The 14160-nt window shown below is 61.3% G+C and overlaps 1 protein-coding gene across 1 annotated transcript in view; it reads left to right on the forward strand.

Moving 5' to 3' along the window:
• The window catches only part of PPP1R12B (protein phosphatase 1 regulatory subunit 12B), a gene marked incomplete at both ends in the record, with an annotated part of 198811 nt that extends 188800 nt beyond the window's left edge, over positions 1-10011 (forward strand). Inside the window, 3 exon segments of the mRNA XM_079726165.1 lie at positions 1306-1359; positions 2003-2053; positions 9925-10011. Coding sequence (XP_079582291.1) covers positions 1306-1359; positions 2003-2053; positions 9925-10011 — 192 coding nt within the window.
• Positions 10012-14160: the final 4149 nt, after the last annotated feature.

The raw sequence follows: 14160 nt of genomic DNA on the forward strand, positions 1-14160 counted from the left end.
CGGCACAGCTTCTACGCTGCTCAGGCTAGGGAAGAGAGGCTTGTGGTGCAGACACGCCGCGGCTGTGACCTTCAGAGCAGACGGCGAGAGCCCAGGACAGGAGCCAGAAATCCCAATTTACTGCCAGTTCTGGCTAGTCCTTAATTTTTTGGAAAAGAAACCTCCTCAGTAAGACCAGCGTAATTTCTGTACTTATTAAATGTTTCCGTGCCTGGGACTAGGTATAAAAGTAATCACTCTGTCGTCATTAACTGTCTATTGATTGTAAGAAATTCTGCCCAAAAGGGACTCAGGTCATTTCCCCACTCTGTTAAACAGTCGCTCGCTGAAGCTGTTTTCTACCTTGTAGCTGTGGCGGCTAAATGTTTTAGCCCCTCTGCAAATTTATATGAAAAGTAGAAGATGATCCAGAATAAAGCTCTAATCTTATCTGGAAGCCCAGTGCATAAAACAGTAACAGTTCTGTGCAGAGCAGGGCAGGTCCCATGAATGGACCCCGAGAGGCTCCGGCAGCCCGTCCTCCTCGAAAATCACAGCCTCGGTCCCCAAAGCAGAAGGAGCAGTGTGGGAGGGGGTCGCTCAGAAGAGCGCCTGGCGCTCAGGCTTTGACAGGAGCAAAGGCACTTCCATTTCCTCCGGGCCTGAGATTCCAGAAGGAGGCGAGGGAAGGGCGGTGAGGGGGGTGGTTGGCCTCGAAGTGTGTGTGTGTATGTGTGTGTATTGTGTGGTCTGTGTATGTGGTGTATGTGTATATGTATTGTGAGAGGTGTGTATGGATGTGGGTGTGGGTGTATATATATGTAGTGTGTGTGTGGTGTCTGCACATGTGGTGAATGTATATGTGTATAAATATGTATTTTGTGTGTGGTGTGTATATATGTAATGTGTCTGTGTGGTGTGTGTGTGGTGTGTGTGTTGTGTATGTGTTTGTATGTGTGTGTGGTGTGTATATGTATTGTGTGTGTGTTGTGTGTATATATGTTGTGTGTGAAGGGTGTGTGTGTTGTGTGTATATGTATTGTATGTGTTGTGTGTATATATATTGTGTGGTGTGTATATATGGTGTGTGTGTGTGTGTGTGTGTGGTAACGCCTTTGCACTTGTGACCATGTTACACTTCTGGGAGCACTGCTGCTTCCTCCACTCCCGGCGGGGATTCTGTGAACTCAGAAGGGCGACTTCGTCTCTGTGACATCAGGACCCGTGGGTTGGGCCGCGTGTCCGGGCGTCCAGTGGGGCTGGACTGGACGGGCCCTCTGGCCCTGAGATGCTCCAGTAACAATGTGTTCCTTCCGTTTGCACCAGCAGAAACAAGACAAGACCGCCGACCGGTCGTCGGTGCTGGAGATGGAGAAGCGGGTGCGTGTGCGTCGGGGGGAGGACACCGTCTGAAGGAGGCGGGAGCCTGCACGTCCCATCCCAGGGGGCGCCTCTCCTCTCTCTCTGACTCTGGACAGCAGTTTGGTCGCTGGTGCTTCGGCCTCCTCAGAGCTCGGGGCGGGAGGGTCCTCAGGGGGCCGTCCGCGTTGCCCTGGGAAAGCGGAACTGCGCAGGCCCGCCTGCCACGGCGTGTGGTCCAGGCCTCTGGACCCTTCCCGTCCCTTTGAACAGAGGGGGAGCTTCAGCAGGACCCTCTGCCCCAGGTCGAGGTCTTAGGACTCCGGCCCTAAGAAGAGCAGACAGTGTGCCGGCCCTGACCGAGGTGGGGTGGCTCTGGGCCAACTGCCGACCCCCCCCGACCACACTCAGAGTGTCTTTCTGGGGGTTGACATTCTCGGGTTGGGAAAACTCAGATTTATCGATGAACCCTAGCTTTGACTTGAACCTGGGCATATAATGGGTTCCCATCTCCCCTGATTGTGTTTAATTTGGAAAGCAGCTACGTTTTAAGTTCTATTCCCATGGCTTTGGGGTCCGGATAAGTCGGGGGTTAGGTGAGGGGCAGGGTCTTGACTCCTCTCCAAATCTGTCAGATGCTCAGCAGTTTGGTTGTGTTGAACAGGAGAGGCGAGCCTTGGAGCGGAAGATGTCGGAGATGGAGGAGGAGATGAAGGTATGGAGAGGCGCGCTTGCCGTGTGCCTGCACCCAGGCCTGCGGGGCGGGTCACGGGCAGCCCGTGAGGGATGCAGGCATGGTGAGGACGAGGTGAGCCTGTGCACGGCCCCTACCCTGGCTCTCAGCTCGCCCGGCGCCCCTGGGGCCCCTCATAGCCTCTCTGGGGACAGACGTGGCCTTTGGAGTAAGGGGATGTTGTCGTCCAGCAGGCTGGAGGCAGACCTGAGCGGAACTCGTAAGGTTTTCTCAGCAGCAGCTTCACCCCGAGGGAGGGGCGGGTGAAAGGCTGAAGCCGGGTTCTCAGCTCCTGGCCCCTGGGGAGAGCCTGGGAAGCTGGAGCCGGGAAGGCACGCAGGTGGAGCCACTCCTCCGTGGCGGGCAGGCTGAACCTCCTGCTGGTCTCCCGCCCCCGCCCTTGCCCCTGGAATATTCAGCCACATCTCCCTCCCTGGGGACGGTCACCACTGGGGCAGTGAGTCCTGGGAGCCGCACTCGCGCTGCCCAGGGGAGGGGGAGAGGGAAGGGGCTGTGGGAGTGCATGGGACCCGGGCCTTGGGGCTGCAGCGCGTGGGGCCGCGCCACGGTGGCTGGGTGCCGCTTGGCTGCTTTCCTCTCTCGGCGTATCTTCACCCGTGAAACACACGCCTCTGGCTCCTGGAAGTGTGAGCAGAGCCCTCAGGCCAGGAGCCCTCGGGGAGAGATGCTTATTGCTCCCATGGCCTGAGAAGTTTGGTTCTTTACTGAAAAAAGTTGCTCAGGGCTCAACAAGGTCAAATGCCCGGAATCCTGGTCCTGGTTGGTCTGCGTGGCTGCTGTACGAGGGAGGGGCAAGCCCTGTGCGCGCTCCACGCGCTCCATCCCGGACGTGCCAGGACGCCCGCACACGGTGTCCGGCAGTGCCGCCTGTGTCTCACGAACAGCCAGAAGCAAAAATAGCTGGTGGTTGCTTCTCCAGCTGCTGGTTTCTCCAGACCCGCCTCACCTGCCGCTCAGAGCACGTTCGCAGGCTGGACAGGTCTGAATGCAGGTCCACGGCTCACAGTTGTGCAGGGGCTCCTCCATTTTGGAAGCCCTTGTGTTAAACTATCTGTTGGCAACGAACAGGACGCTCATTAAGAAATGGCCCAAACGCCGATCAGGAGCGTGGATAAGGCCCGAGCTGTTGCCTTGTAGGGTCCTTGAGGGCCCAGGCTGCCTCGTACCCTCCAGCCGGGAGGCGCTTTCTCATCCATTCAGCCCCACACGAGGGCTGGATCGCAAGCCGCAGGGGAGCAGCTGGGTCCCCCCCACCCCCGATTCCCGCTCTGAGTACAGAGGCGCCAGGCACCCTTGGGGCCGTGGGCTGGGGCAGGTGCGTCTTTCTCTCTGTCTCATCAGCCTCTGGGGCTGAGATTTCATGAATGAGGTCGTGAGTCCTTTTCTTTCCTCGGTGGAGAGCAGGTACACGGAAGCTCGTGCCCCGCTCAGCCCTGGGTCGTGTGCCCGCCCACCTCAAATTCAGGCAGAGCCTGGCTCTGGCCGTCCAGGCCCCACACCGGTAGGTGTGCTGACTGAAGCCAGTCTTCTTTCAGTTAAAAAATTCCTTCATGAGTCAGATGCCCGTGTTCTGCGTTGCCAGTTGCAGACCCCTGGGGGAGAAGCTCCTGCCGACTCAGGCCTGAGCACGTTCGCTCAGCTCGAAGCCCGGCCAGTTGAGCAGACAGCCCCGCTCCACCCAGGGACTGGGGGGGACGTGCCAGCCGCCCGCCAGCCGACCTTAGGTTGTTTGCGCCTGGACCCTCCTTGGGGACAGAGACTTCAGATGTACAGACTCAAGCATCGTGAAAACTGGTGTGCTGGCCTGCAGGAGGCTCAGGGGATGCTTGGTCAGCTTTCAGGCCCTTCACGCAGACAGCAGTCTGTGGGGACATGCGTGGATGCTTGGTAGCCAGCCGCAGTACAGGTGCTGGTCGCACCCGCGGCCCGGTTGAGCTGAGGGTGAGTGGACCCGGTCCAGTTTGTACAGATGCTCAGACCCTCCGGGCGTGGTCCGCAGGGAACAGGGACTGACCTCCAGTGAACCCTGAGGAGCCGGGGGGCTCAGGGACAGAAAGGGACTCGGGCCTGTTCCCCGCCTCCGGGAACCGTAAGGTGGGCTCGCCCGTGGGGTGTGGGGCTCCGTGGTGGTGACACAGGCTGTGCCTTTCTGGTCTTTACTTGGGACGGTAGGTGTTTATGGACCCTCCCCAGGAGAAGCGCACGCGAGCTGGGCTGGAGCGGGGTTGCGTGCCAGCCTCTGCGGGGTGTGCGGGTCAGCATGCCTGCGTCAGGCCTGAGAGCTTCCCCATGGCGGCCTCCTCCCATGCCTCCTCCCCTGCCCCAGGCCCTCGCGTGGGAGGAGCCTGGCAGCCAATCCCCCATGAGATTGCTCTTGGATTTTTCGATTTCCTTGCCCTGGCAGCCTCCCCGGCCACCGCCTCCCCACCACGCCGTGTTCTCAGCCTGGCTCCTACGGCAGCTTCCTGCCTTTATGGCCACATTCTTCCCCTCAGCCTGCCTGTGCGCACGTTCACAGGAATCGTCCTCCTAGTTGAGCGTTATTCCCCAGGAGGCGAGGACCGCTTCATGTCAGGACCATGACTGCCTTCAAAGCTTCGGTCCAGTGTCAACGCCCAAGAAGGGTGAGAGTCAGGGGCTCTCCGTTGGTTCTTAAATTTGGTCCCGCAGGCTGCACCGCGACCCTCTGTGTCCTCTCCCGGCCGCTCCCGGCTGCTCAGAACTGTGTGGCTGCCCTCCCTTTTCCCAGGGTGGCGATTCTCCCTCTGTGGGGAAGGAGATGCAGCCGTTTGTCTCTGCTTGTTTTCCTTTTCACTGTTTTCATCTTCACACTGCCTTTCATTTTCTTGCTTCTTTCACTCCCAAACAGCTATAACTCCTCCACCTTTCATTTCTGTCCTTCCTGTCCACGTGGGCAGGAGAGACTTCCTCTGGTGCCCGGTGACCCGTCTGTGGTCACCACAGCCCACAGGATTGTCATGTCCGTCTGTGAAGCCCCGTTCGCATGACAAGACTGCGTTCTCTCTCCCAGAGCCGGTGGCCTCAGCTTCAGGGTCAGAGGACTCTTAGGAAAGACTAGTGACAGGAAGCAGGCCTGGCGAGGACTCCGTTTACCGCCGGCTTTAGATCCTTGTGGGACCCAGGGCTTGGGAAGCGTGGCTTCGGGCGGGTGGTTCTGTTCCGTTTGCAGCACGTGCTGACAGCTGGACTGGCACGGGCACCGCTCACCGGTCCATTGTCGTTGGACACGATGCCCCCCACCTTTGTGCAGAGCTGCGATTCCACACAGGAGGCTGTCGGTGGCAGCTTTAAGTAGCTCCCGGCCTCTTTGTGACCCGGGCAGAGACAGTATAGTGTGCCGTGGGTTCCCTGGTGCACACGCTCCCGGAGCAGGCGGGGGCAGGTGGGCAGTTCTTGACCCTGGAACAGGCGTCCGGGCAGCAGAGGAGGCCTGGTGATGGTGCTTCCGGGAAAGGGGGCGGGCCTCCTGCAGGTGCGCCTCCCGCAGAAAACGCTTCAACAACAGGCCCTGTCTTCTTTGCCTCGTTCCATTTTTTAACATGAGAAATAAATGAGGTAATAGAAAGACGCAGAAAGAACACAAGTAGGAGTCGGGGGCCACGTGTGGGGGGCGGAGGAGCGGAGCGGGCAGCAGGGCAGCAGGGCAGCAGGGCAGCAGGGCAGCAGCGGACTTGGGAGGAGCCCCGGGCGCCCGAGGCCGGCCCCCGCCCCGCCCCCACCCCGCCCACCCTTCCTCTGGCCTCTCTCCTTTCCTTTCTCGCATGCGAACGAAAAACAAAAACAAAACGTCAACAGAATGTCAACGTGGTTTCTTTGTCCCACTTTTCTCTCCTCTGGTCCGTCTGTCTCTGTCTGCCTGTCTGTCCCTCGTGTCTCACTCTCTGCAGAGCCTCCACCAGCTAAAACAGATTCAGACCTTGAAGCAGATGAACGAGCAGCTGCAGGCTGAGAACAGGGCCCTGACCCGGGTTGTGGCCAGACTCTCGGAGGCCATCGAGGGCTCGGACCCCCAGGGGCTCTAGTCCCGCCCCCTCTTCCCCTCCTCCACTCCAGGCACGTTCCCTCTTGTTGTTGGTCCCGGGCTCTGCGCTCGCCCCCCAGAGCCTGCATGCGGGTTCCTGTGAAGGTTGGTGGTCTGCAGACGCGGCACGGGCCGCGACGACCCAGGGCCGGGGCCTGGCCCGGGCTGCCGTCGGTTTGGTGCGACTAGAGACAGCGCGGGTCACTCAGCCAGACGGGTCCACGCCTACCTGTGTGTGGACACACACGTTTCTGGGGGGAGGTCAGGGTCTCAGTCAACAGCAATCCAAGTGCAACCTGGTCCCTGGAGCAGTCGGGTTGCGCCTGGGTGACGGTGACCAAGGGCAGGGGCCACATGTTCCAGACACCTGGGGGCTTGAGCACATTTGTGCCAGGCACCCCTCAGAGGCAAAGGCCCGGGTGTCTGTTCAGAGCTCCCCTGCTGGTTCTATTGTGCAGCTGGGCTGAGAACCACGGCCCCAGGGCCTGACAAGAACGAGCGCTGGTGGGGGCACTGACCCAGCCCCGCTCCGCCCACCCCCTGCTGGGTCTTTGCATCCTTCTCCCTTCTTGGCGGGTGTTGCCCTCCTCCTTGTCACAGATCTGGGCCTGGGGATGTGCCCTCCCACGGCCAAACTCCCAGCCCCACTGCCAGCAGGGGGCTTGCAGAGGAGGCGGCAGGTGAGCGGGGGCGGGGGCGGGGGCTCGTCTTTACCTGAGAACCAGGAAATGCATCTTCTGAACTTGACGCCTCTCCCTGGATGTGGGTCTGAAGGCAGCCTCGCAGATGGCTCATTTTCCCACCGTGGCGGCGTGAGGGGTCCTCACTGCTGAGCGGTTTCACTCTCTGAAATGAGTTTGTAATTTGTAGCAACAATCTAATTAGTCCTGACCCAGGCCTGTTCTTCTTTCTGCCTGTCTGCTGTGTCTTCGGGGTCAGTAGCTGGCAACTAGTACCCACTAGATCTGAAGCACCCGAATTACTGTCGGGCGGAGCTGATACCCTGCTGGAGACGCTGTGACACAGAAACTTGAGAGGGAGGTGGCCCGCGGCCCCGAGCAGCCTGCCGGCCCTCCTCATGAGAGCACATCAGGGCCAAGCTTCACGCCAGGAGATGAGCCAGCTTTGACCTGGGGCGGACGTGGGGCCCCCAGAAGATGGCCCAGTTTTCTCGGTCTCCCTCCTGGTGCGGAGGGCGTGGAGTCAGGAGGGCTGGTGGCCCTGGAGGCGGCTGCCGTCTGAAGGCCTGTGCGGAGCCCTGTGCTCGCTCGCTCTCATTTATTCCCCATAACAGTCCCTTTTCCTATGGGAAAAACCAAGTCACAGAAGAAGTAACTTGCTCGAGGTCACTCGGAGGGTACGGGGCAGGCAGGCCAAGGACGTCAGGCTCCGGGCCGGTCGCGCACCCACCGCCTGGCGGCCCTGGCGTGGGGGGAGGGGCAGCCTGCGGCCCCTCAGTGCCAACTCCCCAGCAGGGCCACGCGGAGAGGCCTGCCCGGGTCACGGAGAAACCCACAGAAGACGCGTGGGGATCCCGTGGGGTCAGGTTCCAGCATCCACAAGCGCCGTCTTCCTGGAGCCGGGCCGTTGTGTGCGCATCGCCGTGTCTGCGGGCCCTTGAGAGGCGGGCGTTGCTCAGAGACCACGCGGCTTCGGACCCGGGCCTTCGCCACCCAGCCCTTCCCAGGAGGAGCCTGCCGTGCCTGCCGACGGGCGCTCGGGAGGGCCGGCCTGTCCCCGGTTTGGGGGTCTCCTGGGGCCGCAGCACCGTCGGGACCCCACGCCCGCACGCTCCTCACCCAAGGCTGGAAGAGGTGACGTTGGAGAAGAGGTGCTTCAGTTTATTTGTCCTTCACGTCAAACTGAGGCAAACCGGGCACTTAGAAACGAGGAGGCTGTGCAAGCTCGTCGTGCGCGGCGCCTCCACGGGTGTCCGTGCATGGTCGTCCCGTGCTTCACGTGGGGCTCCGAGAACCCCCTCCGCGTCCTCCTCTCCCCCCTGAGGCCGGCTTCCTCACGCTTCCTCCGCGCCCCTCCCTTCCTTCCTGGCGCTCCCTGGAGCTGGCCGCGGGAGCTTGGGCAGCTGGGAAAGTGCCTTGGCCAAGTTTTTCCCAAAGAATTGAGTCTCAACGCGGACATAAATCTCCAAGGCTCGAGGATACGTTTGTACATGTTTTTGAAGGGGAGCGGTTCAGATCCGACCTGACGAGCTGCCAGCGGTGACACACGGCCTGTCCCCACGTAGAGCTTCTTCCCACCCAGGGCTCCCGTCGTGGGAACACGGCCTGAGGGTCTCGCTGGCGCCCAGGCTGCCAGCCCCGGGCTGCCCTGGGAGGGCACGTGGCAGGGGAAGCGGAGGGAGGCCACGCCGGCAGGCTGCTGCGAGCCTCTTGGCTTGAGTGTCTGGGCAGTTGAGGCCAAGGGAGGGAGGCCAGCCAGGCTCCAACGGTGTCAGGTCAGAGGTCAGAGGACAGGCCTGCTCCGGTATTTCCTGGATTAACGCCCTCTAACACTGCATGCAGTCACAGCTGTGGCCCCCACGGAGCCCCTGCTTTGGGAGGGACGAGGGTGGGGATGGGCTTCTTTAGATACAAAATGGAAAAGCCAGAGAGGAGAGTGGTGTGCCTCAAGCGGCACAGCTCACGGGTGATGAGTTCCGGCTTCTGGGCCCGCGACCGCGTCTGCAGGGAAGGGGTGAGCCCTGGAGTCAGTGTCCGCTTTCCCGTGAGGAGCTGTGCCGCGCTGCGCTAGTGATGCTGGACTCGGGCCCTCGTTTGTGGACCTGAGGATGGCTGCACCACAGACCCTAAGGCCGTCCTGACGCTCCGAATGTTCTCTGTTCCCTCGATACCAGTGCCTCATGTGTCTGTGGTCCGTGCCCACGAGGTTAAGTCTCCCTCTGCGACTTAACCTGCATCTTCCATAAGAGGCTGAGGGAACGGTTCTTTACGGGGATCTGACTGGCCCCTGGGTGCTAACAGCAGAGCCAGAACTGGAATTAGCCCTGGGAACGCGGCGGGGCCTGTAGGTTCGAATGACCGACCAGAGGACACTCGCCCCAGACAGATGTGGGTGTGGTTTCTTGTCGCCTTCACGGTGAAGAGGCGCTTTCCCTCTGGCCTGACCCTCTCCTGCTGCCGGCAGGGCTCACACACCAGCTGTGCCCTCACCGGGACCCGTCGGGGCTGTCAGACGCCCCACGCTTGCCCAGCCTGGGCTCGGGGCCGCTGCCCTCCGCTTCACAAGTTGCGCGACACAGTGTGATGGTCCGGGGAGGCCGGGCTGGGAGAACAGACGTCTCCACCCCTATCTCCCACAGCAGAGCCCCAGCCCCCTTTGGGCATGCTCGGGCTCCTGGGTGTTGGGGGTTGACGGTGGACACGTGTGCTACGGCCAGCGGGGACCTCAGCGGGTTCCGGCACACGGCACCAGAAGCAAGACCCTAAGTCGTCTTGGGGGTGTGACGGGAAAGCCGAGCTGTGCCCCCCACCACGCGTTCCCGCCGTCCTTCCCTCCACCCCATCACCTCTTCTGACCCTTCCCTGTGTCCCCAGCACACATGGCGCTGCCCTGGTTTCTCTGAACCAGAGGTGAGTGCCGGGGAGGAAACCCTGGAATAGTTACTCGTTCAGGAGGAGGCGGGGGCAGCGCACGGGGAAGGGGCTGTTCCTGCTGTGCGTGCGGAGGGGCTGTGGCCCCGCGCGGTACCGTCACCAGCCCGTGAGCAGGAAGATGGGCGCTTGGTCACCGTCACCGGCCGGACTGACTCGCCTTCCCTTTCCGCCCGCAGGTCCTGACGGAACTGAAATCCGACAACCAGAGGCTGAAGGACGAGAACGGCGCCCTCATCAGGGTCATCAGCAAGCTGTCCAAGTAGACCGCGCGCAGGCTTCCCTGGAAGGCGCCGGGCCCCGCCTCGCCCCCACCGGCGCCCACCAGCCAAGAGGAGCCAGAGGGACCTCTCTCTGGCCGTCGTCCAGTTACCGCCTCTGCACGCTCCGTGTCCCCTCCTCTGGCCCCCGCCGCTGGGTTTCAGACAGTTTTCATTGAAGCACGACTGCGATCCTTCAACCGATAGAGCCGTCTGGTGGAGGCCTCGGGGTCGCCTGCCAGCTGTGGACCCGGCCTCCAGCTGCCGGGCCACTGGTCCACGTAGCACTTGGTCCAGGCCCCAGCCCTGTGGCCACCGCCATGCGCTCTGACGTGGGACACACGTGGGGAGGCCTCTGGAGCTGCCACCACTAGCTCCAAGTCGACAGTGACTCCACGTCGGGGCCCCTTCTTGTCCTTGCCTCTCAGGAACTGACTTTCCTCTAACTCCCGCCGGTGGTGGTGGAATTTTTTCTACCAGCAGCCCCGTGGCCCCTGACTGGTCTAAGCGCCCGTCCCTTCCGTGTCTGGCCCTCTCCCCGGGGCTCGGGTGACCGGGCTTGCCCCTTCCCTTTCTGCCCTTTTACTTTCCTTCCTCCATCTGCCCCGCGGTGCGTGCCCCGGGGGGTGGGCACTGGCACAGGGCACCGACCCAAGCGGTGTGCCCAGGCAGCGGTACCGCCAGCCTCTCCCCAGCCAGGCCGGGCCAGGCTCGGCTCCCCGCCGCCCTCCCCGCGCAGCGTTTCTCTGCTAGAACCCCCGCCTGCCCTACCTCCCTTTGACCTCGTCTCCTCTCCTGAAGAGAAGTGGCGCCGCTGTGAGGAGGTGTGGGGGGGCGTCTGAGGCCCCCCCCCCATGCCTTGTGCTGTGAGCGTGGTGGGCTTGATGGTGTCGGGAGCGTGTCCAGGGGAGAGACGATTGTTTGCTCAGAAGCCAGCAGGAGGAACGAGTCTGGACTCGGAGTGGCGAGACCCGGTGGCCAAGACTGTGTCCCAGGGATCCCACCCTGCGGTCAGGGAGCCTCTGGCGGCTGTGCCTTGATCGCTCGAAAGCTGGGCGGCTTGGATGAGAGTTGAGGTCTTCCTGAGGGTCCCCCTGTAACGTGACAGCCCTGCCGTACCTGCGGTTGGGGACCCCCAAGGTGCTGACGCTCCCCTGGACCTGGAAGTCGGTCCCCACGTGCCCTGCTTTTCCCACCTGCCCCGTCTTGGCTATTCTCTCTGGACGAAAACCTGGACAGGTGGCTCCCTTGGCCCAGCACAGAATTAGGTCATGAGTTCTTGATGATGCCCCAGTATTAACACTTAAGTGTTTGCTTTTTGTCGGCGCTTTAGCCCTCGGCTGGTTTGAGCGTGCAGGGCACTTCGGGGTTGCCGGAGACATTTCGTGTGTAGCAGTCCGTCCTCAGCATACGCCGCCTCTGTCTGGTTTCTCTTTCCAGCCCCTTCCATGGCCCTCAGAAGCGTCACATGCTCCTTAACCCAGAGCCATGATCAAGGTCCCAGTTCGGGATAGGAGATTTGTCTCCTGGGGCAGAACGCCTTTCTCGGAGTGTGCAAACTTGTCTATGTCTGGCCATTTCCTGCGAGGAGCGACGCCTGGCGGGGGATTTGTGTCGTCGGGGCCGGGGGAGTTGCGTGGGGGGGATGCTGAGTCAGAGTGAAGTTTCATATCTTCCACTGTAGCGTTTCCTTTGTTCTGGGGGAGGGGACCGGGCACGAGGCCTTGACCTTGACCCTGAGTCTCTGGCACACCCTGGGTGCTGGGCCAGGACTGGCATTGGCTGCCACCTCTTTCTCAGGAAAAGGAAACTGAATTATTAGGACGTCACCTGGACTCTCTTGCATCAGGCAGACCAGGCAGAGGGGCCGCGGCATGCCCTCCGCTCCGTCTGTGCCTTTCGGGGGCGCGGGCGGCTCTCGGAACCCGGTCGGGCTGTGTCCTGCGCCTCCCTCCAGCCCTTCTGTGTCAGGCCTCTCCACTCAGGAAGCCAGGCTCTGTGGCCGGAGCCCGTGGTGTGGACCGTCCCGTGATCTCAGGCACTCTCTCTTATGCAACTAACTCTGTGAGACAGACTCTGAATCTGGTCTCTTTCCAGGCTGTGCTGGTCCGCGAGGTGATAGCCAGGGGCCTCCTTGCTGCCTCTGGGGTTCCACCCTGTCACCACGGTGCCTGGATGGGTGGTCAGCGCTGGGGGGAGGGCCTCGTCGGCCTTGGCCAGCGGTTTTCTGGACAGGTTGCACCTCTGGGAGTGACAACCAGCCTCTGAGAGTCTGGGTCTCTGGCTGAAGCCTCACTGCTTCTCCCCCTTGTGCCTGAGGCCCCAGGCCGGGCCTTGGGAGGGTCTGAAGGAAGGACGAGCCCTGGCCTGTCCCCTCGGCCCGTGTGCAGGGCGTCAGCTCCTCTGCCTCCCTGCCCTGAGCAGGTCGTGTGCATGTCGGCGCCACTTGGGACGAGAGGCGGCTGGAATCCCACTGCTAAGCCTGGGGACCCCACCAAGGTGTGTGTGAACTGCCAGCATGGAAGGGAGCAGCTCGTTTCCATCTCCAGGTTTCTGGCCCTGCAGCAGGCCTCTCCTACCCAGACGGACACAGACAGAGGGGCTTCCCAGCTTCCAGGCCACCGTGTGCCTCCAAAGGGAAAACCTCGGGGACTCAGCAGCTGGGCCGGTAGGGAGGGGGCCCCTGGTTCCATCCACTGGGTGAGCGCTGGCATCCTGGCCTCCAGCACTGCCCCTGACTCTGGACACGGCGGCCAGCCGTCATAGGTGGTCCTGCCCCTGTCGGGGCCCAGTTACAAGTACAGAGCGTGGTCCCCATTACTGAGTTTTAAGGCAGGTTTCAGCACCTCGGAGGGTGTGTCTCCTGACCCTGTAGGAAGGCAGCTGTGGCAGCAGAACGAGGCCGCTGAAAGGACCGGGCGTCGGGGCCCGGGGCCAGCGCCTGTCCTGACCAGCCGTGCGGCTGTCTGTGAAAGGGGGCTGGGTCGGTGGTCCTCAGGACCCACTGTTGGCTTGAGAGTCTGTGATTTGTTGACTCCTAGGGAGACCAGAACATTTCTCACTCAGAGTTTTTGCTCTAACTTCAAAAATTCTTTTCTTCTCATTCAGATTGTTTAAGAGTGTGTCAAGGTGGGAAAGTGAATTCAGTATGGAGGGTAGTGGCCGTCCCTCCTGATGGCCTGGTGAGAATATGCAAACCCGCGGGGGTGGAAACACGGCCTCTGGATGAGTGGTTCTCACGGGAGGGACCCGGCTCCTGGTGTCCAGACAGCAGACCCGCTGTGTTTCTCCCCGCCGGCCACTCAGTCTCATCTCTGCCTTAAGCACCAGAGGGCCTTCCTCGAGGAAACCCCAGCCTTTAGTTTTGTGGGGCCATCAGATCTGGACCTGGGCTGTCGCAAGCCGAGGTCCCTCCCCTGAGCAGGGCTGCAGGGAGTTTACACCAAAGGCTGCAGGACCGAGCAGCCCCCGGGGAGGACGGGGAGGGCCAGGGTCTGGGGCCCGCATCCCTCGGCCTCCAGCCAAGCCGAAGCTTTGCTCAGCCTCCCGGATGGGTATGTAGACTCTATCAAGGATGGCCATTGACCGCTTGTGCTCTGATTAGATTGGGCAGTAGGTCGGCTTCACTGCGGCCCCGGGAACCGTCATTGTCACAGCTGCTTGGGAGTGAGGTGGGCTCGGGGGCCGAGAAGAACCAAATAGAGAATGTGGACCGGCTGGTGGCTGCGTAGCAGGCGGTGCAGCCCTTCCTGTGAGGGTCGTGGTTGGACGTCAGGTTGCGGAGGGGTCCTGGGAGCCGCTCCTTGGGAAGTACATCTAGAGACAGACACTGCTGAGGGTTGCTCAGATCCTGCCTTAGGAGGTTTCGGGCTTTGGCTCTTGCTTCTAGCCTGTGTGCGTACGCGTGTTTGCTACGTGGAGACTTCAAAATGCAGTCTCATGACCCAGTTTCACCCAAGTGTGTTATTCTGTTAACTCGTATCTTTTGCTTCCCCCCTCCATTCCCCAGAGGGCTTCTCTCTGAGCTTCTTCTCCAGTTAATCTGCTTATCATTTTGGACTGGGAATCTGCAGAGTGATCTTTTCTGTTACTTCTCCACATTTTCCCCTAATGCTCCCAGTAAACTTCTCCTGGGTGGCCCTTTACGGTGACCTT

This window comes from Hyperoodon ampullatus (genome assembly GCF_949752795.1).
Source record: "Hyperoodon ampullatus genome assembly, chromosome: 2".
Classification (NCBI taxonomy): domain Eukaryota; kingdom Metazoa; phylum Chordata; class Mammalia; order Artiodactyla; family Ziphiidae; genus Hyperoodon; species Hyperoodon ampullatus.